At 46.6% G+C, this 27,281-nt stretch overlaps 1 protein-coding gene across 5 annotated transcripts in view; it reads right to left on the bottom strand.

Annotated features, from left to right (window-relative positions):
- UBE4B (ubiquitination factor E4B) overlaps positions 1 to 25,131 on the bottom strand; it is a 153,366-nt gene extending 128,235 nt beyond the window's left edge. For all 5 annotated transcript variants that reach the window (XM_058443713.1, XM_032758862.2, XM_058443711.1 and 2 more), the window contains exon 1: positions 24,403 to 25,131. In XM_058443713.1, the coding sequence (XP_058299696.1) occupies positions 24,403 to 24,426 (24 nt within the window). In that variant the 5' untranslated portion in view covers positions 24,427 to 25,131. The remainder of the gene's footprint in view (positions 1 to 24,402) is intronic.
- Between the last annotated feature and the right edge of the window lie 2,150 nt (positions 25,132 to 27,281).

Below are 27,281 nucleotides of genomic sequence, written 5' to 3'. Positions count from 1 at the left end.
AACATTTTGGAAGGCTGAGGCGGGCCAATCACCAGAGCCCAGGAATTCAAGACCAATGTGGCAAAACCCCGTCTCTGCAAAAAAAAATACAAAAATGAGCCAGGTGTGGTGGCACATGCCTGCAGTCCTAGCTACTCAGGAGGCTGAGCTGGGCTGGGGAGGCTGAGGCTGCAATGAGCCATGAATGTGCCACTGCACTCCAGCCTGGGTGGCAAAGTGAGGCCTTCTCTCATGAATAAATGAACGAAGCAGTCCACCTGAAAGTGAAACAGAGACCAGACCATGTGCAATGGGTGAGGGCAGTGCTACCCCAGGCCCCATCTTCCCAAGCTCTCTACACAATGAGCAATTGCGTAGCTAGCGCTGGCCAGGATCCCAGCTGCACCTGTTTCCAGCTGGGTTATCTCTCTCAGCCTCGATTTCCCCATTTGTAAGAAGGTGACAAAATATTTCTTATCTTATAAAACAGTCATCAGAAATAAAGGTAATATAACAAACAACTTGAATTAGTATGTATTTATCAGCTTATAGTCTATCTCCACCCAGTACAATACAAGCTCCAAGAGAGCAGGGATTTGGTCTAGTTTATTCACTGCTGTATTCCCAGCAACTGTAACAGTACCTAACTCCCAGAGAGCACTCGGTAAATATTTGCTGAACAAATGAAAAGTGTTTACTTGACACACAGTAAATAGTCTTTTTTACAAAAATAATTTCAGCCTGGTAGTTTTCTCCATCCCTTTGCTCTTTTAATCTTCCTCTTAGGCTCAGACACTGTTTCCCCTTTGTGTAGGGTTCTGCTTTATCTAAATAATATGAGTATGTACAAAAGCACTAAAAAGCATCTCACGTGTCATCTAATTGTGAAATTAGGAGCAAAAGAAACCAAAAAGATCAAAAGCCTAAAACTGCCAAACATTACATGGCAGAGACACATGCTGAGCGTAGAATAATTTTAACTGCATTCTGTTATTTAAAGAAGGTTTCTTGCTGCAGAAACTTTATGCCCTTTATAAACAAAAACATCCCAGGGGATAGAAGTGGATGGTATGGTCTCCATTCTCATCTTTGATCCTACTTGGTTCAGCAGACGCGATGAACTTAGACGACTAAGCATCCACCACTTCTACTTCTGGTTTTGTTTTGTTTTGTTTTTTTGAGAGAGTCTTACTCTGTCATCCAGGCTGGAATGCAGTGGTGCAATCTCAGCTCACTGCAACCTCCATCCCCAGCTTCAAGTGATTCTCCTGCCTCAGCCTCCGAAGTAGCTGGGACTACAGGCACGTGCTACCACACCTGGCTAATTTTTGTATTTTTAGTAAAGACAGGGTTTCACCATGTTGACCAAGCTGGTCTCAAACTCCTGACCTCAAGTGATCTGCCCACCTTGGTCTCCCAAAGTGCTGGGATTACAGGCATGAGCCACTGCGCCTGGCCAGCATCCACTACTTCTAACACTATTCCATAAAACTGATTCTAGTAACTTTTGCCCCATGTTGGCCGGGTGTGGTGGAGGAAGGCTTAAGGTCAGGAGTTAGAAACCAGCTTGGGCAACATAACGAGAGCCCATTGCTACAAAAAATTTTTTAAATTAGCTGGGTGTGGTAGCAAATGCCTGTAGTCCTAACTACTCAGGAGGCTAAGACAGGAGGATCACCTGAGCCCAGGAGTTCGAGGCTACAGTAAGCCATGATGCTGCCAGTGCACTCCAGCCTGGGAAACAGAGTGAGATCCTATCTCAGAATAAAGAAAGGAAAGAAAAGAAAAAGAAGGAAAAAAAGAAAAGAAAAGAAAAAATGATGAAAAGGTGGCCTACGAGACACTTTCACAAGCATTTTTTCCAATTGGCATTCATTAAAATTCTCCCACTCACAACCCATTCTAATCATAACATTTCAAGCCAAAAGATGCTTTATTCATGTTTCCCTAAACTAGAAATCACCAAACCTTTTGGCACAAGGACATCTGTTCAAAGTAAAAACACACCAGGTGCGGTGGCTCATGCCTGTAATCCCAGCACTTTGGGAGGCCGAGGCAGGTGGATCACCTGAGGTCTGGAGTTCGAGCCCAGCCTGATCAATATGGAGAAACCCCATCTCTACTAAAAATACAAAAATTAGCTAGGCGTGGTGGTGCATGCCTATAATCCCAGCTACTTGGGAGGCTGAGGCAGGAGAATCGCTTGAACCCGGGAGGTGGAGGTTGCGGTGAGCCAAGATTACGCCACTGCACTCCAGCCTGGGCAACAAGAGCAAAACTCCATCCCAAAAAAAAAGAGAAAGGTAATATTACAGATATCAAGGGAATGGGTACTGTTGCAAAAAAAAATGCCCCACAAGTGTTACCATGGCTAGACTGGAAGAGTCTACAATGTTTCCCAGCATGCTGCTGGCATTGTAGTAAATGAACAATGGCAACAGTCTTGCCAAGAGAATTAATACGCATATTGAGCACATTAAGCACTCTGAGAGCCAGCATCATTTCCTAAAACTCATGAAGGAAAACGATCAGAGAAAGAAGAAAGCCAAAGAGAAAGGTACCAGAGAAGCACACTGTGTGAGAACCAATGGGAGGAAGCCTGAGCTGTTGGAACCTATTACCTATGAATTCATGGCATAAGAGGTGTTAAAAAAATAAAAGACCTCTGAACTGTCAAAATGTTTCTCTTCATTGAATAGAAGTGTGGTGTCCCCTCGCCCAAAGAACTATTTAAAGCAAATTTTAATTGTGTCCTAATTCATTATGCAATGTCTTTACTATCCAAATTTAATGTATTTCTTGCTGAAAGATGTGAGGTGGCTTACTGTGCAACAAATTACTCAATTGGTTAAAAAACGGCCAGATATTACTTACAAAATATTTGTATTGGTTTGAAGATAGCCCCTCTAAATCATCATGGAAGAAATAAAATAGCTTACAAAAATAAAAATTAAAAAAAGAATATGGAAATAAATGCTTATGTGTCAAAAATCTTGTCTTTTTTTTAAATCTAATATTTCTAATTACTACCCCAACAACAAAAAAAGATTTGATGAAGAAAAATGAGTTATCTAAAGATTCAATATCAGCCAGACATGGTGGCTCACACTTGTAATCCCAGCACTTTGGGAGGCCAAAGCAGGAGGATCACTTGAACCCAGGAATTCAAGACCAGCCTGGGCAACATAGCAAGGCCCCGTCTACAAATAATAAAAGAATTAGCCAGGCATGGTGGTATCACCTGTGGTAACAGATACTTAGAAGGCTGAGGTGGGAGGATTGCTTGAACCCGAAAGGTCGAGGCTGCAAGTGAGCCGTGAGCATGCCACTGCGCTCCTGCACTCTAGCCTGGGTGACACAGCAAGACCTTGTCTCAAAAAAAAAAAAAAAAGTTTTCAAAATCAGCCATGCAGAGGGTAGGAAGAGCATTAAGAAAAACAGCTAATGCATGCTGGACTCAGTTACTAAGTGATAGGTTGATAGGTGCAGCAAATCACCACGGCACACGCTTACCTATGTAACAGACCTACACATCCAGCACATGTACCCCAGAACTTGATTGTGCCATTGCACTCCAGCCTGGGCGACGAGCAAAATTCCATCTCAAAAAAATTAAATAAAAAATAAATAAATAGGCCAGGCGCAGTGGCTCACACCTGTAATCCCAGCATTTTGGGAGGCCGAGGCGGGCAGATCACGAGGTCAGGAGATCGAGACCATCCTGGCTAACACAGTGAAACCCCATCTCTACTAAAAATACAAAAAATTAGTCAGGCATGGTGGTGCATGCCTGTAGTCCCAGCTACTCAGTAGGCTGAGGCAGGAGAATGGCGTAAACCTGGGAGGTGGAGCTTGCAGTGAGCCGAGATTGCGCCATTGCACTCCAGCGTGGGCAACAGAGAGAGACTCTGACTCAAAATAAATAAATAAAAGCCATGCACGGTTGTAAACACCTGTGGTCCCAGTTACTCGGGAGGCTGAGGTGGGAGGGTCGCTGATGAAATTAGGAGATGGGGCCTTTGGGATGTGATGAGGTCCTGAGGTCGGAACCCCTGATGACCTGTGGATTAATGCCCTTATAAAAGAAAGCCCAGGGGCTCCTTTGCTCCTTCCTCCAAGTGAGGACACAGTGAGAAAACAGGTATCTATGAACCAAGAAGTTGGTTCTCAAGACACTGAATCTCTTAGCACCTTGATCTTGGAACTTCTCAGCCTCCAGAATGCAGAACGGTGAATAACAAATTGCTGCTGTGTACAAGTCACCCACTTTATGGCATTTTGTTATAATAGTCCAAATGAACTACGACATCTACCCAGGCATATATCCACCCACACAGAAAAAGTCAATGACAACCAAGATCAGCTACAGAATGTTCGGGGCCCCATGACAAATGAAAATGCAGGCTACCTTGTTCAAATGTATTAAGAATTTCAAGACAGCAACAGCAGAGCATTAAACCAGGCATGGGGCACCTCTGCCTGCAGTCACATGCCTGTGAAGCTGGCCCTGGTGACAAGTATAGACACAGGTCTAACAAAAGACCGCGATTACAGACATGATTCCTGAGGAGTGCCTGGCACGATGGGTGCTCAATACGATCTACTCGGACATCTTAGAAGTTCAATTCCCAAAAAGGTCCATTAAAGCAGTGTGCTACCTCATCTAGTCAGAAAATCTAACTAATTAAATCACATGGGCCGGGCGCAGTGGCTCATGCCTATAATCCCAGCATTTTGGGACGCCAAGGCTGGAGGATCATTTGAGCCCAGGAGTTCAAGACCAGCCTGGGCAACATAGTGAGACCCTGTCTCTAAAAAAAAAAAAAAAATTAAAAAATCAGCCAGGTATGGTGGCATGCACCTATAGTACCAGCTACTCGGGAGGCTGAGGTGAGAGGATTGCTTGAACCCAGGAGGTGGAGGTTGCAGTGAGCCAAGATGGCACCATTACACTCCAGCCTGGGTGACAGAGCAAGACCCTGTCTCAAAAAAAAAAAAAAAAAAAAAAAAGACACTATTAGACATCTAGAATTTATACCAAGCACTGACAGGGAACAAAGAAGCAATGTCCATTGAACGTGTCATGTTTATTTAGAAAGGTCATTTCTCAATCTAGGACCCAAAAGATACCTCTTTTCCCAATCTTGATATTGCTGCCAAAGAACTGGACAAGATGCCAAAGATTTAGCAGCTGGTGAGTAGTTAATACAATGACATCCAATTCAGAGATGTCTCCCCGTGCTAGAAGGGGTACAATTCTTTCAGAAGACAAAAATAACTCATCTGATGGGAGTAAAGTGTGTCACCTCAGGCTGTATTCTTTAGTCCTGATATGCAGAATGTTTCTCCTGGGACTCCTCGGGTCCCCTTTCTGCACACTCTTCTCTCCCTTTCAAAGCTCTTCACTCCACCTTCACCCTCTTAGTACATTCAGGCCACCAATCACTCCACGTTTTAGAAAAAGTGGTAGCAGTGTGGCTCAATACAAAAGATGGCTCCTGGGTCAGAAGAGATTTTTGGAAGTAATGGGTCGGGGGAGAGGATTCCAACCCAACCTTTCACATAAGCCATGGTCTATTTGCTACCTTAACTAGTAAGATACCACTATTTATGCTGTTGGCATTATTATATGCAAAAGATTTGCTAGATGTTATATGGACACCAACTGAAACTCCAATTATACACAATTCAATCTTACTTTGAGAACTAACTTGTCCCAAGAATCCACTCGGCCAGGTCACTACACCATGCACACTTCATATCACTCCAATTAATCTGAAGAACGGTGCTATGAGATGGTATTCCATAGCCCCATTTTATAAGTGAGGAAACTGAGGCTCAGAAAGATTAAGTACTTTCCCGAGAATCATCCAGTTTGTTGGTCCAAATAAAATCCAGGTAAGAGCCAGGAACAGTGGCATGCCTGTAGTCCCAGCTATTCAGGAGGCTGAGGTGGGAAGATCATTTGAGCCCAGGAGTTTGAGGCTGCAGTGAGCTATGATAATGCCACTACACTCCAGTCTGGGCCATAGAGCAAGTCCTGTCTCAAAACAAAAGGCAAACAACCAAAAAAGCCTGCAGGTATGTCTGACTCTGAATTAGAATTCTGATAATAAGGCTTTTTTCATCAAGTGCCTACCTTAACCTAATTAACACAACTTAATGAAGCAAACAAATAAACTATTGCAACACAAGAATTGGGAGGCAGGCCCGTCTGGGAAGTGAGGAGCGCCTCTGCCCGGCCACCCCCTCTGGGAAGTGAGGAGTGCCTCTGCCCGGCCACCCATCGTCTGGGAAGTGAGGAGCGCCTCTGCCCGGCCGCCCCGTCTGGGAAGTGAGGAGCGCCTCTGCGCGGCCGCCCCGTCTGGGAAGTGAGGAGCGCCTCTGCCCGGCCACCCATCGTCTGGGAGGTGAGGAGTGCCTCTGCCCGGCCACCCATCGTCTGGGAGGTGAGGAGCGCCTCTGCCCGGCCACCCATCGTCTGGGAGGTGAGGAGCGCCTCTGCCCGGCCGCCCCGTCTGGGAGGAAGTGAGGAGCGCCTCTACCCGGCCACCCACCGTCTGGGAAGTGAGGAGCGCCTCTGCCCGGCCGCCCCGTCCTGGAAGAAGTGAGGAGCGCCTCTGCCCGGCCGCCCCGTCCGGGAAGAAGTGAGGAGCGCCTCTGCCCGGGCGCCCCGGCCGGGAAGAAGTGAGGAGCGCCTCTGCCCGGCCGCCCCGGCCGGGAAGAAGTGAGGAGCGCCTCTGCCCGGCCACCCATCGTCTGGGAAGTGAGGAGCGCCTCTGCCCGGCGACCCATCGTCTGGGAAGTGAGTAGCGCCTCGGCCCGGCTGCCCCGTCTGGGAAGTGAGGAGCGCCTCTGCCCAGCCACCCATCGTCTGGGAAGTGAGGAGCGCCTCTGCCCGGCCACCCATCGTCTGGGAAGTGAGGAGCGCCTCTGCCCGGCTACCTATCGTCTGGGAAGAAGTGAGGAGCGTCTCTGCCTGGCCGCCCCGTCTGGGAAGTGAGGAGCGCCTCTGCCCGGCCGCCCCGTGTCTGGGAAGAAGTGAGGACCGCCTCTGCCCGGCCAATCCGTCTGGGAGGTCTACCACGGAGGCCAGAAGCAATGTGGGGGCTGGACGTGGTGGCTCACGCCTGTGGTCCCGGCACTCTGGGGGGCGAGGCGGGTTGATCACTTCGGGCTAGGAGTTCGAGACCAGTCTGGCCAACTTGGTGAAACATGAAAAATACAACAGACAAACCAACCAACCAACTCAGTGACAACAAAACAGGTCTACCCTGGAGTCATACTGTAATTTTTTCTATTTTCCTCCCTTTCTGATCCTTTATCCCACTTTCTTTTTCTTCCTCTTCCTTCTCCCTCTTCTTTGTCAAACAGAGGATTGAGTTATTATCACTGATCCATATAAAGTCCCTCTCTCATTTATTTTAACTCCCACCCCCCATTTCTATTCCCTGACTTCCCATGTGCAACCTTCCTAATATGTTTGATACGCAGGCTGGTTGTGGTGGCTCACACCTATAATCTCAACACTTTGGGAGGCCGAGAAGGGAAGATGGCTTGAGGCCAGGAGTTGGAAACCAGCCTGGGCAACATAGTGAAACTCCATCTCTATTAAAAAAAAAAAAAAAAAAGAATAGGAGTCCTGAAAAGACATGTTGTATCACTGTATTCATTCAGGCATTGAACAAGTATTTGTTTTGAACCACTCTGTGCCAAGCCCTGTGCTAGGACTTGGATAAAAAGCAGTAAACAAGAATAGCCAGGAGTTTATATCCCAGTAGGAGCTACACCAAGTGAATAAATAATTCAATGCAGTGTGGTTAATGTTAGGAGAGAAGTGATTTTAATGAAACCCCTTTCCTGTTCCTCCAACTTCTCCCTATCACCTACTCCTTCAGCTGCTACAGACCCTTAGTGGTTTTGGAGAGCTTGGGGTCACACATTTGGCTACGCCTGATATATCTCAAAACCTTTCAGATCAGGCCAGGCACAGTGGCTCATGCCTGTAATCCCAACACTTTGGGAGGCCAAGACAGGCCAATCACCTGAGGTAAGGAGTTCAAGACCAGCCTGACCAACATGGCAAAACCTTGTCTCTACTAAACATACGAAAATTAGCCAAGTATGGTGGTGCATGCTTGTAATCCCAGCTACTTGGGAGGCTGAGGCAGGTGAATTGCTTGAACCCCAGAAGTGGGGGTTGCAGTGAGCCAAGAGCGCCACTGCAACCCAGCATGGGTGACAGACTCTGTCTCAAAAAAAAAAAAAAAAAACAGCCTTTCAGATCAGCAAGCAGCTACCAATACCAATATCCCATATTTGCCATCTTCAGTTTTTTTCCAATGTTCTCATATTTCTATCATCAATTTCAAAAGAATGAATGTAACAGAGTTTGCCCAGGGTAAGAAGTAAATGAAACATTTCTCTTCACCATTGACTTGTTTTTCTAACTTTCTTTTTTTTTTTTTTTTTTGAGACAGGGTCTTTTGCTCTCTCACCCAGACTGGAGTGCAGTGACACAGATCACAGCTCACCACACCCTGGACCTGCCAGACTCAAGCGATTCTCCCACCTCAGCCTCCCGAGTAGCTGGGACCACAGGTGCATGCCACCATGCCACCACACCTGGCTAATTTTTGTATTTTTTTTTTGGACACGTGGGGTCTCCCTATGTTGCCCAAGTTGGTCTCAAACTCCCGGACTCAAGTGATCTGCCCAACTTGGCCTCCCAAATTGCTGGGGTTACAGGCATGAGCCACTAGGCCCAGCCAACACTGTTTTTTAATTTAAAAAAATTTTTTTTTTTTTTTTAGAGAAAAGGTCTTAGGATATTGCCCAGGCTGCCCTTGAACTCCTGGGCTCAACTGATCTTCCTGCCTTGGCCTCCCAAGTAGCAGGGATTACAGCCATGCATCACTGCGTCTGGCTACAGTGTTCTAAATGTCAAAATCCTAATCATCTTTAAAGACTAATTCAAATCTTCCCAGTCCCCTCCCTACATTCCCCATCAGAATTAACTGCCCCATCGGCTGTACCCTCTTTACTGAAATGTCTATTTAGCACTTGAAGTCTAGCTGGCTGTGTTCCTGTGTCCCCAGCTGGAGCCTGAGGTCACTGAAGGTAAAGACCAGGTCTTTGTCATATTCAAGCAGCATCTCCACATAGTCAACCCTTAGTAGCTGGCACAAAGCCCAAAAATATTTGTCGAAATTAAGCAAACAAATTAAATAATATTCAAGTCTCCTACCCTTAAATATTTGCCACTCAACTATTTTTTTAAGCTCTAAAAACTATAATATGATCCAATGTTCCCCATATTATGTCTCAAAATTTATTATTTGGAACTCTTCAGGCCCAAAACCTCATGCTAGGAATGATATACAAATATATCTCTATGTCTTTACTTCCTCCCTTGGGGAAAGAGAGAGAAGCAGAGTGTTGAATGAATAAAGAAAGTAGTGATTATAGCAGAGAATGGGAAAAGTTAAAACAGAAAAAGATATGCTCACCACATGTTTTCTTGTCACTTCTAAAACTCATGGCTTCCGCCAACTACAGACGGCTTCCCAGTGCACCCCTGGAGCCTACGCCTCACTCCTGAGCTCCCTCCCCTCTCCTCCCATTCTCTCTTGAACTTGCTCCAGTCAGCAATGAAATCAGTCTTGTCAAGATAACCAAGGGCCTCCATGTCGCCAAATCCCATACTCAAGTCTTGGTCCTCCTCTAATTTTATCAACATTAGACACAGTTGAGCATTCCCCCACATCATGAAATACTTTCTTCCCCTGGACACTGGATTCCATGCTCTCTAGACTGTCCTCCAACCTCAGTGGCTGTTCCTTATCAGTCTCCTTTTCTGAGGCCTCCTGATCTCCCAACCTTTAATTGCTGGAATGGATGGAGGCTCAGTCCTCTTCTCTTCCGCATTTATGCTCACTCTCTAGGTAAAATCTGTCCATTCTCATGATTTTAAATACAATGACAACTTCCAGATTAGTATCCCTAACCCCAACCTCCCCCCAAGAACTGCAAACTCCTATACAACCTACTTCACATCTCCACATGGATAAAGAACAGGCAGCATATTCATAATATGTTCAAACCAGATGACAACGTCTCCCTCCCAATCTTCTCTTTCCGTTTTCCCCATCTCAGTAAATGACAACTCCATTTTTTGAGCTGCTTAAGCCAAAATTCCTGGTATCCCTGTGATAGAAAAGCTAGTTGCCTCCCAAAATGCATTCAGGCCGGATGCAGTGGCTCATGCCTGTAATCCCAGGGCCTTGGGAAGCCGAGGAAGGAGGATTGTTTGAAGTCAGGAGTTCAAGACCAGCCTGGGCAACATAGTGAGACCCTCATCTCTAATAAAAATTTAAAAATTAGCTGGGTACAGTGGCACATGCCTCACAGTTACTCAGGAGACTAAGGCAGGAGGATCACCTAAGCCCAGGAGTTAGAGGCTGCACTGTACTCTAGCCTGGGTGACAAAAAAGACCTTGTCTCTAAGAAAGTAAAATAAATAAAATAAAATGCATTCAGCCATGTTTGCATTTGAGTGCGGCCAGGAGAGTAAGCTCTAGCCAAGGAGATATAAGTAATGATATATGGGCTGAGCACAGTGGCTCACGCCTGTAATCCCAGCGCCCTGGGAGGCCGAGGTAGGCGGATCACGAGGCCAGGAGATTGAGACCATCCTGGCTAACACAGTGAAACCCCATCTCTACTAAAAATACAAAAAACTAGCCGGGCGTGGTGGCAGGGACCTGTAGTCCCAGCTACTCAGGAGGCTGAGGCAGGAGAATGGTGTGAACCCAGGAGGTGGAGCTTGCAGTGAGCCAAGATCGCACCACTGCACTCCAGCCTGGGCAACAGAACAAGACTCCATCTCAAAAGAAAAAAAAAATGATATATGAAGCTTTCTGACCATGCTCTTATGGGACAGAACATGCCCTCTCCTCCCACTTGAGTCCCTTCCTAAGGACTGGGATGCAGATTTCCTCAAAGAAGCTGGAGCAGCCCTCCTGCCCTATAAGCTAGAGGATGACAGTGCACAAAACAGCATGAGTCTGGCCCCCTAGCAGGCATGGAGTTACTAAGCCAGCTCTCAACCACCTACCCAGATTTTCACTTGAAATAGAAAACAATCAACTTCTATCTTGTTCAAGCCATTATTATTTCTGACCTCTGCCACAGCAGTCAAATCAATATCCTAACTAATACACAGAATTTGGAAGCTGGAAGTAATCAACCTTAACAGAATACAAATATGTAACACTGGCTTAGGGGTCAGCCTGGGCACAGATATTGTAGGATGGAAGAATGGCAACCCTCGTAGGTCACAATAAAACATTTGGCAAAACCCGTGAAATCTTAGGAAACAGCCTGCATGCCAACATGGCCTGTAATTCTAGGGGAACTGGTCGAACAATACAAAATTTGGTGCTTATTGGCTAAGAAGTCCCGCAAGCATGAAACAGACTCAAGCCAAAGCTTGCAGATTCGCATGCAAAGATGAAAGGGAATATAGATCTGCCTAAGGAACGCCCGCGGTCTACAATCAAAGTTTTCAGAGTCTGGTAATTTGGGGCTAAGTAGGGTTGAAAAAGCCTACTCCTTCAATATCCAACAGGAAGCAAGCTGGAGAAACTGTTTAGCCCTACAAAGAGGATAGCCTCCAATGTCCACTTCAGACCTGACCCCAGAGGAAAAGAAACACAGAAAAACTCTCCAGAGAATAAAGTCAGAGGCTACAGAGGGCCAGGCACCAGGGAGCTCCTCCAAGAGACCAGAAGCAAGGTTGCCAGAAAGGCGAGGTCAGAACCTCACAGTACTGCCCGGGCAAGGAAGCGCTCACAGCTCAGCCTGGCAGGAGTTGACAATGGCTATGGACCAGCACAGGGTATTACTACCCATTCTTCCCTTTTCCAAATAGGAGTTTCTACTTCCATTATCCTAACCTCTCCACCACCGTATGGGGGACAGCAGAGCCCCTGATAACTTTGTTTTAAACTAAAGATTCCTGGAATGGACATCACCAAGGGATTCTGGACTCTGAAGTTGATCCAGGGTTGTCTCTCTTGGGAGAAGGGTTTGGAAAGAAAGGCATAGACCATTCTCCCTTTCTGATGTGAGAGAACGTATAGCTGAACACATGGCTGCCTAAGAAAAACTGTATTTTTCAGCCTTCCCAGCAAGTAGCTGTGGCCATGTGACTTGGGTTCCAGCCAGTGAGAGGTAAACAGGAGTGATCTGTGCAACTTTCAAGCTGTGCCATGAAGGGGCACATGACCTCCCCTCCCCTCTCTGGCCAGAATGCAGACATACAACGGCCAAAAGATGGAAGCCATATGGTAGGAAAGTAGGTACAAGACAGAAGGCACCTGGGCTCCTAATGAGCACAGAGCTGCCATACCAGCCCCGGCCTCCTACCCAGACTTCTATTTAGAGAGAAATAAACATCTATCTGGCTTAAGCAGCTGCCACTTCATGTCTCTCTGTTACAACAATCAACTCGATGATAAACCAACTCATCCCGGCACCTTCGACTCCACTCTTTCATACCCCACATGCAACCCACTACCCAATCCTATTGGCTCTACCCACAAAATGTATCTGACCATCTAGTGTTTGACCTTTTCTCCCCCTCTCAACCACTAACCCCAGTTGGTGGCCCCACATCGTCTCTCACTGGGACTCCTTCGATGGCTGCCTTTCTCTCTGCTTTTGCTCTTTCCTCCTTATTTATTCTCTTCACAGCAGCCAGAATGCCCAGGAGGCAGAGATTTCTGTCTGTTTTGTCCATGGGTGTATCCTCATGGTCTAGAACAATGCTGGACATAGACCATATTTCATCAAATATGTCAGATTATAAACTGTACCATTATTTTTCACCACCAAGAAAAACAAAATATGGCACATTAAATCACAACAAAATGCCTGAACAACAGACAAGGACACAGTTGTCGTCAGTTACACCAGGCTCTCATAGCTTTGAAATTTCTCTCTGAGGAATGTGGGAGTGTCTCTGACCTAAGGTTGCATTGCCTGAGTGTGAAATGCAATCCTCCTAACTGTATGTTCAGTTACAAAATGTGACATGGCTTCACACACTAATGGATTTCTGCCTCTCTGAAGCTCCCTAATGTGGGGGTCCTCAACCCCTGGGCCACAGACCAGTACCAAGCAAGCACGCGAGTGACGGAGTGAAGCTCCATCTGTATTTACAGCCACTCCCCATCATTCGCATTACTACCTGAGCTCCGCCTCCTGCAAGATCAGCAGTGGCATTAGATTCCAATGGGAGCATGAACCCTACATTGAGCTCTGCACGCGAGGGATCTATGTTGCACCCTCCTTATGAGAATCTAATGCCTAACGATCTGTCACTTTCTCCCATCACCCCTAGATGGACGGTCTATTTACAGGAAAACAAGGTCAGGGCTCCCACTGATTCTACATTATGGTGGGTTGTATAATTATTTCATTCTACGTTACAATATAATAATAATAGAAATAAAGGGCACAGGCCAGGCACGGTATCTCATGCCTGTAATCCCAGCACTTTGGGAGGCTGAGGTGGGTGGACTGCTTGAGCTCAGGAGTTCAAGAACAGCCTGGCCAACATAGTAAAACTCTGTCTCTATCAAAAATACAAAAAATTAGCCGGGCATGATGGCGTGTGCCTATGGTCCCAAGTACTCAGGAGGCTGAGGTGGGAGGATCGCTTGAGCCCAGGCGGTGGAGTTACAGTGAGCTGAGGCCATGCCACTGTACTCCAGGCCTGGGTGACAGAGCGAGATGGGCAGGCGGCGGAGGGAGGGAGGGAAGGGAGGGAGGCGGGAAGGGAGGGAGGCGGGAAGGGAGGGAGGGAAAGGAAGGAAGGAGCACAACAAATGTAATGTGCTTGAATCATCTCAAAACCATCCCTTCCCCTCCCCACACCACCGCCCATGGAAAAACTGTCTTTCACGAAACCAGTCCCTGGTGCCAAAAAGGTTGGGGACCGCTGCCCTAATTCACTTGGTGGTGTTTGGCAATTAAATATGGAATTAGGCCAGGCGCGGTGGCTCACACCTGTAATCCTAGCACTTTGGGAGGCCAAGGCAAGCAGATCACTTGAGGTAAGGAGTTCAAGATCAGCCTGGCCAACAAGAGTAAAACCCCGTCTCTGCTAAAAATACAAAAATTAGCCGGGCATGGTGGCACGCACCTATACACTTATACTCCCAGCTACTCGGGAGGCTGAGACAGGAGAATCGCTTGAACCTGGGAGGTGGAGGTTGCAGTGAGCCAAGATCCTGCCACTGCACTCCAGCCTGAGTAACAGACCAAGACTCTGTCTCAAAAAAAAAAAAGAAACATGGAATTGTGGAATTGTGGTCACTCCCCCAAAAACAAACATTTTCTTTAGAGACAGCAAATAGACACCCCACCTCCTGTTTCCATTCCTCTCTGCATAGAAAGTAACACTTGCTTTTATTGCTGAATCTAAGTGTAATTTTTTGGAAGGCATTTAAAATGGCAACTAAATTTAACACTGTAGCACTCAACTGAAGGGGTGATTACATGAACAGGTATAACCAGGTTCACACCTAAACAGGAAATGACAACTATGTCACAACTGCCACCTGGCCAGCAGTGATTACACCATCTATTTATAAGAAGCATCTTGGCCAGGGGCATTGGATCATGCCTGTAATCCCAGCACTTTGGGAGGCCGAGGTGGGCAGATCACGAGGTCAGGAGATCGAGATCATCCTGGCTAACATGGTGAAACCTCGTCTCTACTAAAAATACAAAAAAAATTAGCCAGGCGTGGTGGTAGGCACCTGTAGTCCCAGCTACTCGGGAGGCTGAGGCAGGAAAATGGCGTGAACCCAGGTGACGGAGCTTGCAGTGAGCCAAGATCTCGCCACTGCACTCCAGCCTGGGTGACAAGAGTGAGAACCATTTCAAAAAAAAAAAAAAAAAGAAGCATCTCAATTTCAAAGATACTAAAATGTGATGAAAACAAGGAGGAGGAGAGTACATCTCAGAAATGACTGAAAAACAGTTATGAGAACTCAGTAAGTTTTTACTGAAAGTTGGCCAGGCACGGTGGCTCACACCTGTAATCCCTGCACTTTGGGAGGCCGAGGCCGGTGGATCACCTGATGTCAGGAGTTCAAGACCAGCCTGGTCAACATGGTAAAACTCCAATTGTGCTAAGAATACAAAATTAGCCGGGCACGGTGGTGCATGCCTGTAATCCCAGCTACTTGGGAGGCTGAGACAGGAGAATTGCTTGAACCCGGGAGGCGGAGGTTGCAGTGAGCTGACATTGAGCCACTGCAGTCCAGCCTGAGTGACAAGAGTAAGACTCTGTCTCAAAAAAATTAAAAAAAAAAAAAATGAATGACTTTACCTCCTGCCACTGTGCCCCTTGCACAGCAGGCTCTAACCATGGTTGGCCTCCTTGCTATTCCTGGAACAGCTCAAGAATGCGTTTACCTCAAGGCCTTCTGAACCTGCTGTTCCCTTTACCTGGGAACATTCTTCCCCTAGGAAGCTCCCAGCCATCCCTGAAATTCTTTTCAAGACCACCTCCTAAAAGTGCACACGTTACACATATCTGATAGTTCTCTGTACCTTTAGGCCACAGAAATACTCTGTAACAATACTCCATCCCTAAGTATTTCTCTTCACAGGACTTCTCATTAAATGACACCTTATGTGAACATGTTTGTTTGTTTGTTTTTGAGACACAGTCTCGCTCTGTCACCCAGGCTAGAGTGCAGTGGTATAATCTCGGCTCACTGTAACCCCTGCATCCTGGGTTCAAGCTATTCTCCTGCCTCAGCCTCCTGAGTTGCTAGGATTACAGGCGTGCACCACCATGCCCGGCTAATTTTTGTATTTTTAGTAGAGACAGGGTTTCACCATGCTGGTCAGGCTGGTCTCGAACTCCTGACCTCGGTGATCCACCCGCCTCAGCATTCCAAAGTGTTGGGATTACAGGCGTGAGCCACCGTGCCCGGCCATGTCTGTGTGGTTTTTTTTTTTTTTTTTTTTGAGATGGAGTCTGGCTCTGTCACCCAGGCTGGAGTGCAGTGGCGCAATCTCGGCTCACTGCAAGCTCCACTTCCCGGGTTCAGGCCATTCTCCTGCCTCAGCCTCCCGAGTAGCTGGGACTACAGGCGCCTGCAACCATGCCCGGCTAATTTTTTGTATTTTTAGTAGAGACGGGGTTTCACCGTGTTAGCCAGGACCATCTCGATCTCCTGACCTCGTGATCCGCCCACCTCGGCCTCCAAAAGTGCTGGGATTACAGGCGTGAGCCACCGCGCCCGGCCATGTCTGTTTTTTATCCATCTCCTCCCACTAGGATGAAGCTCCATACAGCAGAGTTTGTCTGTTATCAGGGATGCAGCTAGTAAACTGTAAGCACTGTTGAATGAACCGTTTACAGGAAGACATTTCCACTAGATACTACAAATGCCATGTGAGAAAATGCACTTTGTACAGAGAAGTCTTTCTGCCTTCTTTCCCTACAAGAGCTTGGGGCTATTTGATGAGCTCCACTCTCAGCAATAACAAATGGGGAATGAAAGTCCACTGGAGGGCTGGGCCTGGCGGCGGGCGCCTGTAATCCCAGATGCTCGAGGGGCTGACACAGGAGAATCGCTTGAACTCGGGGGTCAGAGGTTGTAGTGAGCCGAGATGGCGCCACTGCACTCCAGCATCATGCCTGTAATCCCACAACTTTGGGAGGCTGAGGTGGGTGGATCATTTGAGGTCAGGAGTTCGAGACCAGCCTGGCCAACATGGTGAAACCCCTCTACTAAAAATACAAAAATTAGCCCGGCAGTAGTGGCATGTGCCTGTAACCCCAGCTACTTGGAAGGCTGAGGCAGAAGAATCACTCGAACTCAGGAGGCAGAGGTTGTAGTGAGCAGAGATCGTGCCACTGCACTCCAGCATGGGGACAGAGCGCGACTCCGTCTTAAAAAAAAAAAACAAAAACAAAAGAAAGTCCACTGGGGCTTCTACTTCCTATCTCAGAAGGGACAGTAAGGATGCTATAAATGTGGCCGGGCACAGTGGCTCACGCCTGTAATCCCAGCACTTTGGAAGGCCGAGGTAGGGGGGATCACCTGAGGTCAGAAGTTTGAGACCAGCCTGGCCAACATGGAGAAACCTCATCTCTACTAAAAATACAAAAATTAGCTGGGCATGCTAGCGGGAGCCTGTAATCCCAGCTACTTGGGAGGCTGAGGCAGGAGAATCGCTTGAACCCAGGAGGTGGAGGTTGCAGTGAGCCGAGATCACGCCATTGCACTCAAGCCTGAGTGACGAGAGCGAAACTCCATCTCAAAAAAAAAAAAAAAAAAAAAAAGAATGCCAAAAAGGTTATAGTTGGCTGAGGTTAATTTTGTTTTAGAGGCAGTAAAGCGATAGAAAACTCTGGAGTTAGACTCTGGATTAGAATCCAGGTTCTACCACTTACTAGTTGTGTGCCTTTCAATAAATCAATTTCTATTAGTGTCCATTTTCTTATCTGTAAAACAGGGGATAAGAATGCCAACCTCGGCCAGGCATGGTGGCTCACGCCTGTAATCCCAGCACTTTGGGAGGCCGAGGCAGGCGGATCACAAGGTCAGGAGATCGAGACCATCCTGGCTAACACGGTGAAACCCTGTCTCTACTAAAAATACAAAAAAAATTAGCCGGGCGTAGTGGCAGGCGCCTGTAGTCCCAGCTACTCGGGAGGCTGAGGCAGGCAGATCACTGAGGTCAGGAGTTCGAGACCAGCCTGGCCAATATGGTGAAACACCGTCTCTACTAAAAATACAAAAATTAGCTGGGCATGGCTGGCAGCTACTTGGAAGGCTGAGGCAGGAGAATCACTTGAACCCGGGAAGCAGAGGTTGCAGTGAGCTGAGGTTGCGCCACTGCACTCCAGCCTGGGCAACAGAGGGAGACCCTGTCTCAAAAGAAGAAAAAAAAAAAAAAGAAATGTGCTTTCTCCAAAATCTGCTGCTTCTCTGGAATTCCTTATTCAACCCCTATCTATCCTTCTCCATAGCTAGAAACCAAGGTGTCATTTCTCCATCTCTCCTCCCCTCCCCTCCTTCACAACTAACTGATCATCAAAACAGGGTTAACCACAGTCCTTGGTATTTTTGGTGTCTGTCTGCTCCCCTCCATTCCCACATGCAATGCCTTAGTTCCCTTGGACTCCACTGCCTCACTCCTATAGAGCAACAAGGGCCTCCTAATATGTCTTGCAGTCTGCAGCCACCTTCTCCCAAACTACCCTTTACTACCTTGCCACCCATCTTTCTAATCTCTTAAAATCCCTAAAGGCATTTTACAGAGAAAGTTCAAACTCAGCTGCGCGCAGTGGCTCATGCCTGTAATCCCAGCACTTTGGCAGGCAGAGGCAGGTGGATCATTTGAGGTCAGGAGTTTAAAACCAGCCTAGTCAACATGGTAAAACCCCATCTTTACTAAAAATACAAAAAAAAAAAAAAAATTAGCAGGGCATGGTGGCATGCACCTGTAATCCCAGCTACTTGGGAGGTTGAAGCAGAAGAATCACTTGAACCCGGGAAGCAGAGGCTGCAGTGAGCCAAGATCATGCTACTTCACTCCAGCCTGGGCAACAGAGCAAGATTCTGTCCCAAAAAACAACAACAAAAAGAAAGTTCAAACTCCTAAATGTTTCTGACAGCCCTCCAAGATCAGGTACCTGCCACACACCCAAGGTAAAACCCACCTCTCCAGTCACACTACTTGGTGCTGTTTCTTGAGCTCCCCGATTTTGAGCCAGTTCCCAGGGCAACTGCTACTCAGCATAAGTATCACTTTTTCTTGAAAGTCTTCACTAAGACCCTGCCCCTCCAGGGGCCCCTTCTCATGTTTCTTAAGTGAGTTGTGCATACCTCCACCATAGCACCTGGCACTATTCTATAACTGTTGGATTCCTATCTATCTCCTCTACTCGAATTTAATTATAATTTCTTTTTTGTTTGTTTTTCTGTGTGTGTGTGTGTGTGTGTGTGTGTGTGTGTGTGTGTTTTGATGGAGTCTTGCTCTGCCTCCCAGGCTGGAGTGCAGTGGCACAATATCGGCTCACTGCAACCTCTGCCTCCTAAGTTTAAGCAATTCTCCTACTTCAGCCTCCCGAGTAGCTGGGATTACAGGTGCACACCATCACACCCAGCAAATTTTTGTATTTTTAGTAGAGATGGGATTTCACCGTGTTAGCCAGGATGGTCTCGATCTCCCGACCTCATGATCTGCCCGCCTCGGCCTCTCAAAGTGCTGGATTACAGGCGTGAGCCACTGCGCCTGGCCCCAACTCCCAAATTTTTAACGCGACAAGCATTTAAAAAAAAAAAAAAAATTGGGAGTGGGAGGACCAGTACCAAAAGCCCTGATCACATCATGAATGCATTCATGCAAAACAGCACTTCTACAGAAAAACTATGTATATCAAAACAGAGTGGGTCAGTGTTACATAGGATATTGATACAGAAGCTGTGGTGAATTTATGTCAGTTGTTGAGCGGTAGAATAAAAAGGACTTTCGAGTCAAGAGCACTGGCTTTGAATTCCAACCCCATCACTTCTAAGCCAGGTCGCTACGGACAAGTTACTTAACCTAAATCCCAGTTTCCTAACTTGTAAAATTAGGAAAATAGTACCTGCTTGATTATAATGTTTTCTCTAATGAGACAGAGCTATCAAGTGCCTGGCACAGAACAGGCTCCTAAGGCTGTTGTTTAATGTCAATTTTCTTCCACTTACAGAACACTGCTAAAAAGTCCAAGGTCACATATTCTGCATTTGGGAAGGAATACTTAAAACACTTTCTAAAATCTTTTTTTTTTTTTTTTTTTTTTTTCTTTTTTATTATACTTTAGGGTTTTAGGGTACATGTGCACAATGTGACAATGTGCAGGTTTGTTACATATGTATCCATGTGCCATGTTGATTTCCTGCACCCATCAACTCGTCCTTTAGCATTAGGTGTATCTCCTAATGCTGTCCCTCCCCCCTCCCCCCACCCCACAACAGTCCCCGGAGTGTGATGTTCCCCTTCCTGTGTCCATGAGTTCTCATTGTTCAATTCCCACCTATGAGTGAGAACATGCGGTGTTTGGTTTAAAATCTTTTTTTTTTTTTTGAGACAGAGTTTCACCCTTGTTGCCCAGGCTGGAGTGCAATGGCATGATCTCGGCCCACTGCAACCTCCGCCTCCCAGGTTCAAGCAATTCTCCTGCCTCAGCCTCCCGAGTAGCTGGGATTACAGGCATGTGCCACCACGCCCAGCTAATTTTGTATTTTTAGTAGAGATAGGGTTTCTCCATGTTGGACAGGCTGGTCTCGAACTCCCGAACTCAAGGGATCTGCCTGCCTTGGCCTCCCAAAGTGCTGGGATTACAGGCGTGGGTCAATGCGCCCGGCCAACACTTTCTAAAATCTTGACCACACCCTGAATCCCAGCCAACCATCTTGCAGATGAACTAGGTCATAAAGAAGAGTAAGGAGAGAAAAATCACTTATGCAACCTCATTACCACTGTTGAAACACAGTTTAAAACACCTACTTGGCTGGGCATGGTGGCTCACGCCTGTAATCGCAGCACTTTGGGAGGCCAAGGCGGGTGGATCACTTGAGCCCAGGAGTTTGAGACCAGCCTGGGCAACATGGTGAAACCCTGTCTCTAGAAAAAAATACAAAAATTAGCCGGGTGTGGTGGCATAAGCCTATAGTCCCAGCTTGGGAGGCTGAGGTGGGAGGATCACTTGAGCCCAGGAGGCAGAGGTTGCCAAGATCGTGCCACTGCATTCCAGACTGGGCGATAGAGCCAGATCCCGTCTCAAAAATAAACACACCACCTACTCACAGCACCACCTTGAGATACGAAAAACAACACGAGTAGGTTATAGAATTAATATAATGTAAATAATGATGCCTTGGAATATAGGTTCCTGAAGAGAACGAACTTAGTCATGGTTCTGCAATGAACCTATAGGCAGTGAACTATAGGGCAATGAACTCACTGTAATACAATAAATAAATAACAAACAACAATGAAGTTAAAGTACTCTAATTAAAAGCACAAGACTACTGGGCACGGTGGCTCATGCCTGTAATCCCAGCACTTTGGGAGGACGAGGCGGGCGGATCATCTGAGGTCGGGAGTTCAAGACTAGCCTGACCAACATGGAGAAACCCCTTCTCTACTAGAAATACAAAATTAGCCAGGCGTGGTGGCGCATGCCTGTAATCCCAGCTACTTCGGAGGCTGAGGCAGGAAAATGGCTTGAATCCGGGAGGCAGAGGTTGCAATGAGCCAAGATCGCACCATTGCACTCCAGCCTGGGCAACAAGAGCAAAACTCTGTCTCACAAAAATATAAAAAAAGCACAAGAATTCTAGGTGATCTATGAGAGGGACCAAAAAGTGCACATAATGTAAAAGTTCCTAAAGCTACTAGTCTGGTTATACCAGCCTTTTTCACGGACTGTATAATCATACATTTTCATTTTGTTAAAATATGAAACTCTGCCTTATCTAATTTCCTAAATTAAAAGATCACTGCCTTGCCTGTTTTAACCCTGAAATATAAGCTTGAGGTTTCAATAATATAAGTGTATTATTTTGTAATCAAATCAATGTCACCTACCATCTCTGACACAAGTTTCCAACTACAGAGTAACAATACGAAGGCAAAAGCTTTGGAAATGTCTCATGAGAATTGCTTACCTAACCTCAAAAATTTTTAATTGAATTAAAAAAAAAAAAAACTTCAAAGATATTTTTCCCGAAAAACTATTTGTCTGGCTCCCACTGTGGGAGGCTGAAGTGGGAGGATCGCTTGAGGTCAGGAGTTTGAGACCATCCTGGGAAACATGGCAAGATCCCCATCTCTACAAAAAAAAAAAATAAAAAGTTTAAAAATTAAAAACAAACAAATATTATTTGTTCTAGGTTCTGCTGAGAGTAAAATTAACAGTTATTGAACCCGCCCTTTGTGTTCTGGACAACTAATTTGTTGAAGATAATTTTACACTGATCCTGTATTAGTGAATTTAATTTTTTTCATTTATTTTAACATTCTGTTGACCTTGAAAAAAGTTTCTTCTATTTCTTTCACAAAGGTTACATGTGTTCCTCATATGGTCACAAAAAAAGTTCCACCTTCCTCAAGGACCGAGGAAAGTGAAGAGACACATTTTAGATTATACAATATCTTGACTGGTCTGTAATGCCTCACTGGTTTGAAAAGAATTTTTTGGTGAAAACTCAAGTATGCAAAAGCCTCTAAACCAAGGACTTTTAACAGATCATCAAAAAAAAAAAAAAAAGTAATTTCTGGGAGTAAAGGACTACTAAAAAACTCTCCCTGGCCGGGCACGGTGGCTCACGCCTGTAATCCCAGCACTTTGCGAGGCCAAGGCAGGCAGATCACAAGGTCAGGACATCGAGACCATCCTGGCTAACACAGTGAAACCCCGTCTCTACTAAAAATACAAAAAAAAAATACAAAAAACTAGCCAGGAGTGGTGGCGGGCGCTTGTAGTCCCAGCTACTCCAGAGTCTGAAGCAGGAGAATGACGTAAACCCGGGAGGCGGAGCTTGTAGTGAGCCCACGTTGCCGCTGCACTCCAGCCTGGGCGACAGAGCGAGACTCCACCTCAAAAAAAAAAAAACAAAAAAAAAAAAAATTATCTCTGCCTTAAGAGAAACTACTCACTAGAATTAAAGTTAATGAAAAACGGAGGAGGTAGAGAAACTTTTAAAAACCACATAAAACAGGCCGGGCGCGGTGGCTCACACCTGTAATCCCAGCACTTTGGGAAGCCGAGGTGGGTAGATCACGAGGGTAAGAGATGGAGACCATCCTGGCCAACATGGTGAAACCCTATCTCTACTAAAAATACAAAAAATAGCCGGGCGTGGTGGCGGGCGCCTGTAGTCCCAGCTACTCCGGAGGCTAAGGCAGGAGAAAGGCGTGAAACCGGGAGGCGGAGCTTGCAGTAAGCCGAGGTCGCGCCACCGCACTCTAGCCTGGGTGACAGGGCGAGACTCCATCTCAAAAAAAAAAAAAAACCTACATAAAACAAGGCGATTCTAAGGAGATCTCTTGATATTTCCTACGGAATGAAAGGAACTGTGTAATATTCTCTTCACTTAAGATTACATTTCTGATGTATTTGAAAAAAACAAAGTCAGTAACGCAGAATGGGCAATCCTGATTTTCCAAACCAAGTATCCAAGTATCACAATCCACAAAATCATTTGCTTCCTTTCCTACCTGACCCTTAACACACCACTTGCATGTCCTATCCCTGGAGAATTTCAGTCCCTAAGTAAACACACTAAGTACTCTGTAGCTAAAACTGGAGCATGGAAGCCTTGTAGTACAATCAACCTGATGGATGACTGCTTTCCTAATACTGTAGGGAAGTTTATATGATGAACCAGTGGAAGAAATGTGGAGGTAGGCTAAAGAGACTATGGCCAGCAGGGGTCCTGAAAGGGAAGCCCCCAATTTGTAAAAAGGAAGAGAAAAGACAGTAGAATCATAGGAAATTCCTTGTACCCTAATTGCCACTGCTTTTTGGTTTTGTTTTTTTTTTTTTTTTTTTACAACAACCTAACTTATTAAACAATCTTTAAAATATCAAGAAGTAGATCTGTATAACTCCTTTAAGAAATGAGAACAGGAGAGAGTTTAGAAAGTCATTTGCTTCCACTTGCTTCCTGTTCAGTCTCTGCTACAGCAAAACACAAGTTTGAAAGATTCAAGAAGTAGGAAAAGATAGAATGTAATAGAAGAATGCCAGAAGTCATTAGTGGTCTATTAAGTCACTAGAATATAACTCGAATTCTCTAAACTGTGGAGAAGATACATATTTTGTTAAATATCAAAGAATCTGTCTGTAAACCACTCCTCAAGCAAAAATATATGTTTAATCAGCTTATACAGTGAAATACCACACATATCTGGAATTTCAAACGCTTTCTTTAAAAATATTCACCCACCATACATTCTCATTCCAACCAAAATTGTTCTTTAAATTCCTGAAGACACAGACACACACACACTTTAACTTGATGTAAATCTAGCCCTTCTCGTTTGCATACCCTGAAGAAAAGAATAAACACCTCAAGATGCTCTCTCCTCTTGTTCAGACTCTAAAAGACACTCGGAGAGAAGCAAATGGAGTTCAGAATGAAGAAAGAAGGCAACAGAATAAAGGAGAATAAAACCAGAGACCCTATCGGGGAGTCACGTTATTCTTTGAAAATATAATCTCCGTTCCTTCTCCAAACCCAAAGGCCAGACAGCACTGGCGCAATGTCATCCCTGCCCAAAGCGCTAACGAGTTGCCAACTAATCCCTCAAGGTGTCCCCCAACCTCCTCACCTCATCAGCGCTCAGCTCCTCCATCGCTTTCCTCTTAATGGTGAAAGGCGTTAAGGAGAGATCCTTCTGTTCTCGAGACCACGGCGGGAGGAAGGAGAGTGGAAGGTGTCTATCAGGCTGTCTGGTCCCCCGAATGGGGGAGGTTTCAGAATTGCATAGTCAGAGGTTAAAAAATAAGAACACGAGAGGCACTGAACTGCCTTGGCTCCGGTCACTCCAATCGCCCCAGAGACTACTACAGTCGCTTGTTCCCTGAGCAGCCTCCTTTGGCCGCCACTGCTGCTGCTACAGGGTTATCTTAAGGCGCCACTTACTACCCTCTGCTTCCCAGGTTACCCAGCTAGGCAGCGCGGTCTCCAGTTCGTCTCGTGCCCCGAGCCTGCTGTGTCTTCGTGATAGTGGCGCGGTAGCTGCGTTCCTACAGGAGATCGTGCTCTCCTTCCTACCCTTTGCCCCTGGCGGGAACTGGTCGACTGCAGAGTGGATACCCCGAGGTAAGGCGACCCCACAGCCGTCCTGGCAGAGCCCAGCACTGTAAGGGAAGCCCCTCCCCTCCCAAAGCAGGCCGGCCACGCCCCGCCTCCACGCCGGAGCCCGGGTAGGGGGGAGGGGGAGGATGGGATGCGCGTAGCTCTGGCTGGAAGAGTAAATCCTCCTACCCCTCCACCCCTACTCTTTCCCCCTCGCCCCACCAAGTATTATTCATCAAAACAACAGGGCGGCCATCTTTGAAAGGGATCACGTGACCCCCGTCAGGGAGGCGGGGCTTCTGGCGCCGGGACGTGGCAGCCAATAGGCCGCGGGCGCCGCGTCGCCGAGTTCCTCTCGCCTGCGTCCTCTCCCCGCCTCCGTCCCACCCCGTCCCGCGCAGCCGCGCCGGACGTGGGGAGGGGCAAGGGGTGGTGGGCGGCAGGGCGGGGCGTTGCCACGGCGACCGCGCTGGGGCTGCGGGCGCGGCGGGCCTGAGCCAGGTAGGCTGGCAGGGGGAGGAACGGCTCCCAGACGCGCGCCGGGGAAGATCCGCCAGAAGGTGGCGCTGGCCCGCGGCCCCGCGGTCCGCAGCGCCTCCGTTGTTGCCAGTCGCCTGCTTTTCTGTGACTTGGGAGCCTAGAAACACCTCATCGCTCTCACTGGACTGTGCGCGCCCGCCGCCTAAGCGAGGGAAAAGAAAACGGAAAACGTCTCCTTGACCCCGGGAGCGTGATCTACCGTATTGAGCGCTCATTTTCTGAAACATCTGCTACACACTCTTCCACCTCCTCCAGGAAAGCCCAGTTGGAAGAAAACACGAACACAAGAACTCCCATTCATTTTATTTTACCTTGGCCTTTTAGAGAGATACTTCCTGGGTTTTTTTTTAAGTGTGTTCAAAAAGTATTGGTAAAATTTGAAAGTATAAATGGATGAGAGACCCAAATCACTGAATTGTACACAGCAAATGCAAGGAAGACGTTTGGAGTCAATGGGGGAAAACCATCCTCAAGTGCACAAGAATACAAATATTTAGCCGAGCGCGGTGGCTCACGCCTGTAATCCCAGCAGTTTGGGAGGCCGAGGCGGGCGGATCACGAGGTCAGGAGATCGAGACCATCCTGGCTAACACGGTGAAACCCCGTCTCTACTAAAAAATACAAAAAATCAACCGGACGTGGCGGCGGGCGCCTGTAGTCCACGCTACTCGGGAGGCTGAGGCAGGAGAATGGCGTGAACCCGGGAGGCGGAGCTTGCGGTGAGCCGAGATCGCGCCACTGCACTCCAACCTGGGCGACAGAGCGAGACTCCATCTCAAAAAAAAAAATATATATATATATATATAAAATATAAATCTAAGTTGAGCGATCAAAGTAACAGTACCATGAAATTCCAGATTTTGCCACAGACGAAGACTACAAGTGGATTGGATGGCTCGCTAAACCATAAAGACTGCATTCCAGAATTAAGAGTTACAATGTATTTGCTACATGCCTAAAATAGGAACCTGACTACTAGATATGTAAGGAATTTGTGAGTAAAAATATGTAAGGAATTTGTGAGTAAAAATAAATCACTGCTGGCTTTGCATATTATCTGCTCTCCAGGAAAGGAATTCTGTGTAAGCCAGAACTTGAACCCCGGTGACATTGATGTTAAAAGTTTACTTTTTTTAACCTCATTATTGCCATCTAATTTACATACCATACAATTCACCCAATTAAGGTGTACAGTGGTTTTATTATGTTCACAGTTCAGTCATCCTCACTGTCCAATTTCAGAACATTTTCATCATCCCAAAAAGAAACCCTCAAAGCCATTAACAGTCACTCCCAGGCCGGGCGCAGTGGCTCATGCCTGTAATCCCAGCACTTTGGGAGGCCAAGGCGGATGGATCAAGAGGTCAGGAGTTTAAGACCAGCCTGGCCAAGATGGTGAAATACAAAATACAAAAATTAGAAGTGCGCGGTGGCGGGCACCTGTAATCCCAGCTACTTGGGAGGCTGAGGCAGAGAATTGCTTGAACCTGGGAGGCAGAAGTTGCAGGGAGCCGAGATAGTGCCACTGCACTCCAGCCTGGGCAACAGAGCGAGACTCCGTCACAAAAAAAAAAAAAAAAAAAAAAAAAAAAGGCAGTCACTCCCCATACTCCTGCAGGATAACTACCTTCTGTCTTGGTGAATTTGCCTATTCTGGACATTTCACATCAGTGGAGCAATACACCGTGTGGCCTTTGGGGTTTGGCTTCCTTCACTTATCATATGTTTTCAAGGTTCATGCATATTGTAGCATATATCTGTACTTCATTTCTTTAATGCCAAATCTATCACTGTATTGCTATAGCGCATTTTGTTTATCAATTCATAGTGATATTTCGGTTGTTTCCACCTTTTGACAATTATGAGTAA

This window comes from Hylobates moloch, unplaced genomic scaffold (assembly GCF_009828535.3).
Source record: "Hylobates moloch isolate HMO894 unplaced genomic scaffold, HMol_V3 SCAFFOLD_9, whole genome shotgun sequence".
NCBI lineage: Eukaryota > Metazoa > Chordata > Mammalia > Primates > Hylobatidae > Hylobates > Hylobates moloch.
This window is presented reverse-complemented; position numbering and strand designations above follow the sequence as displayed.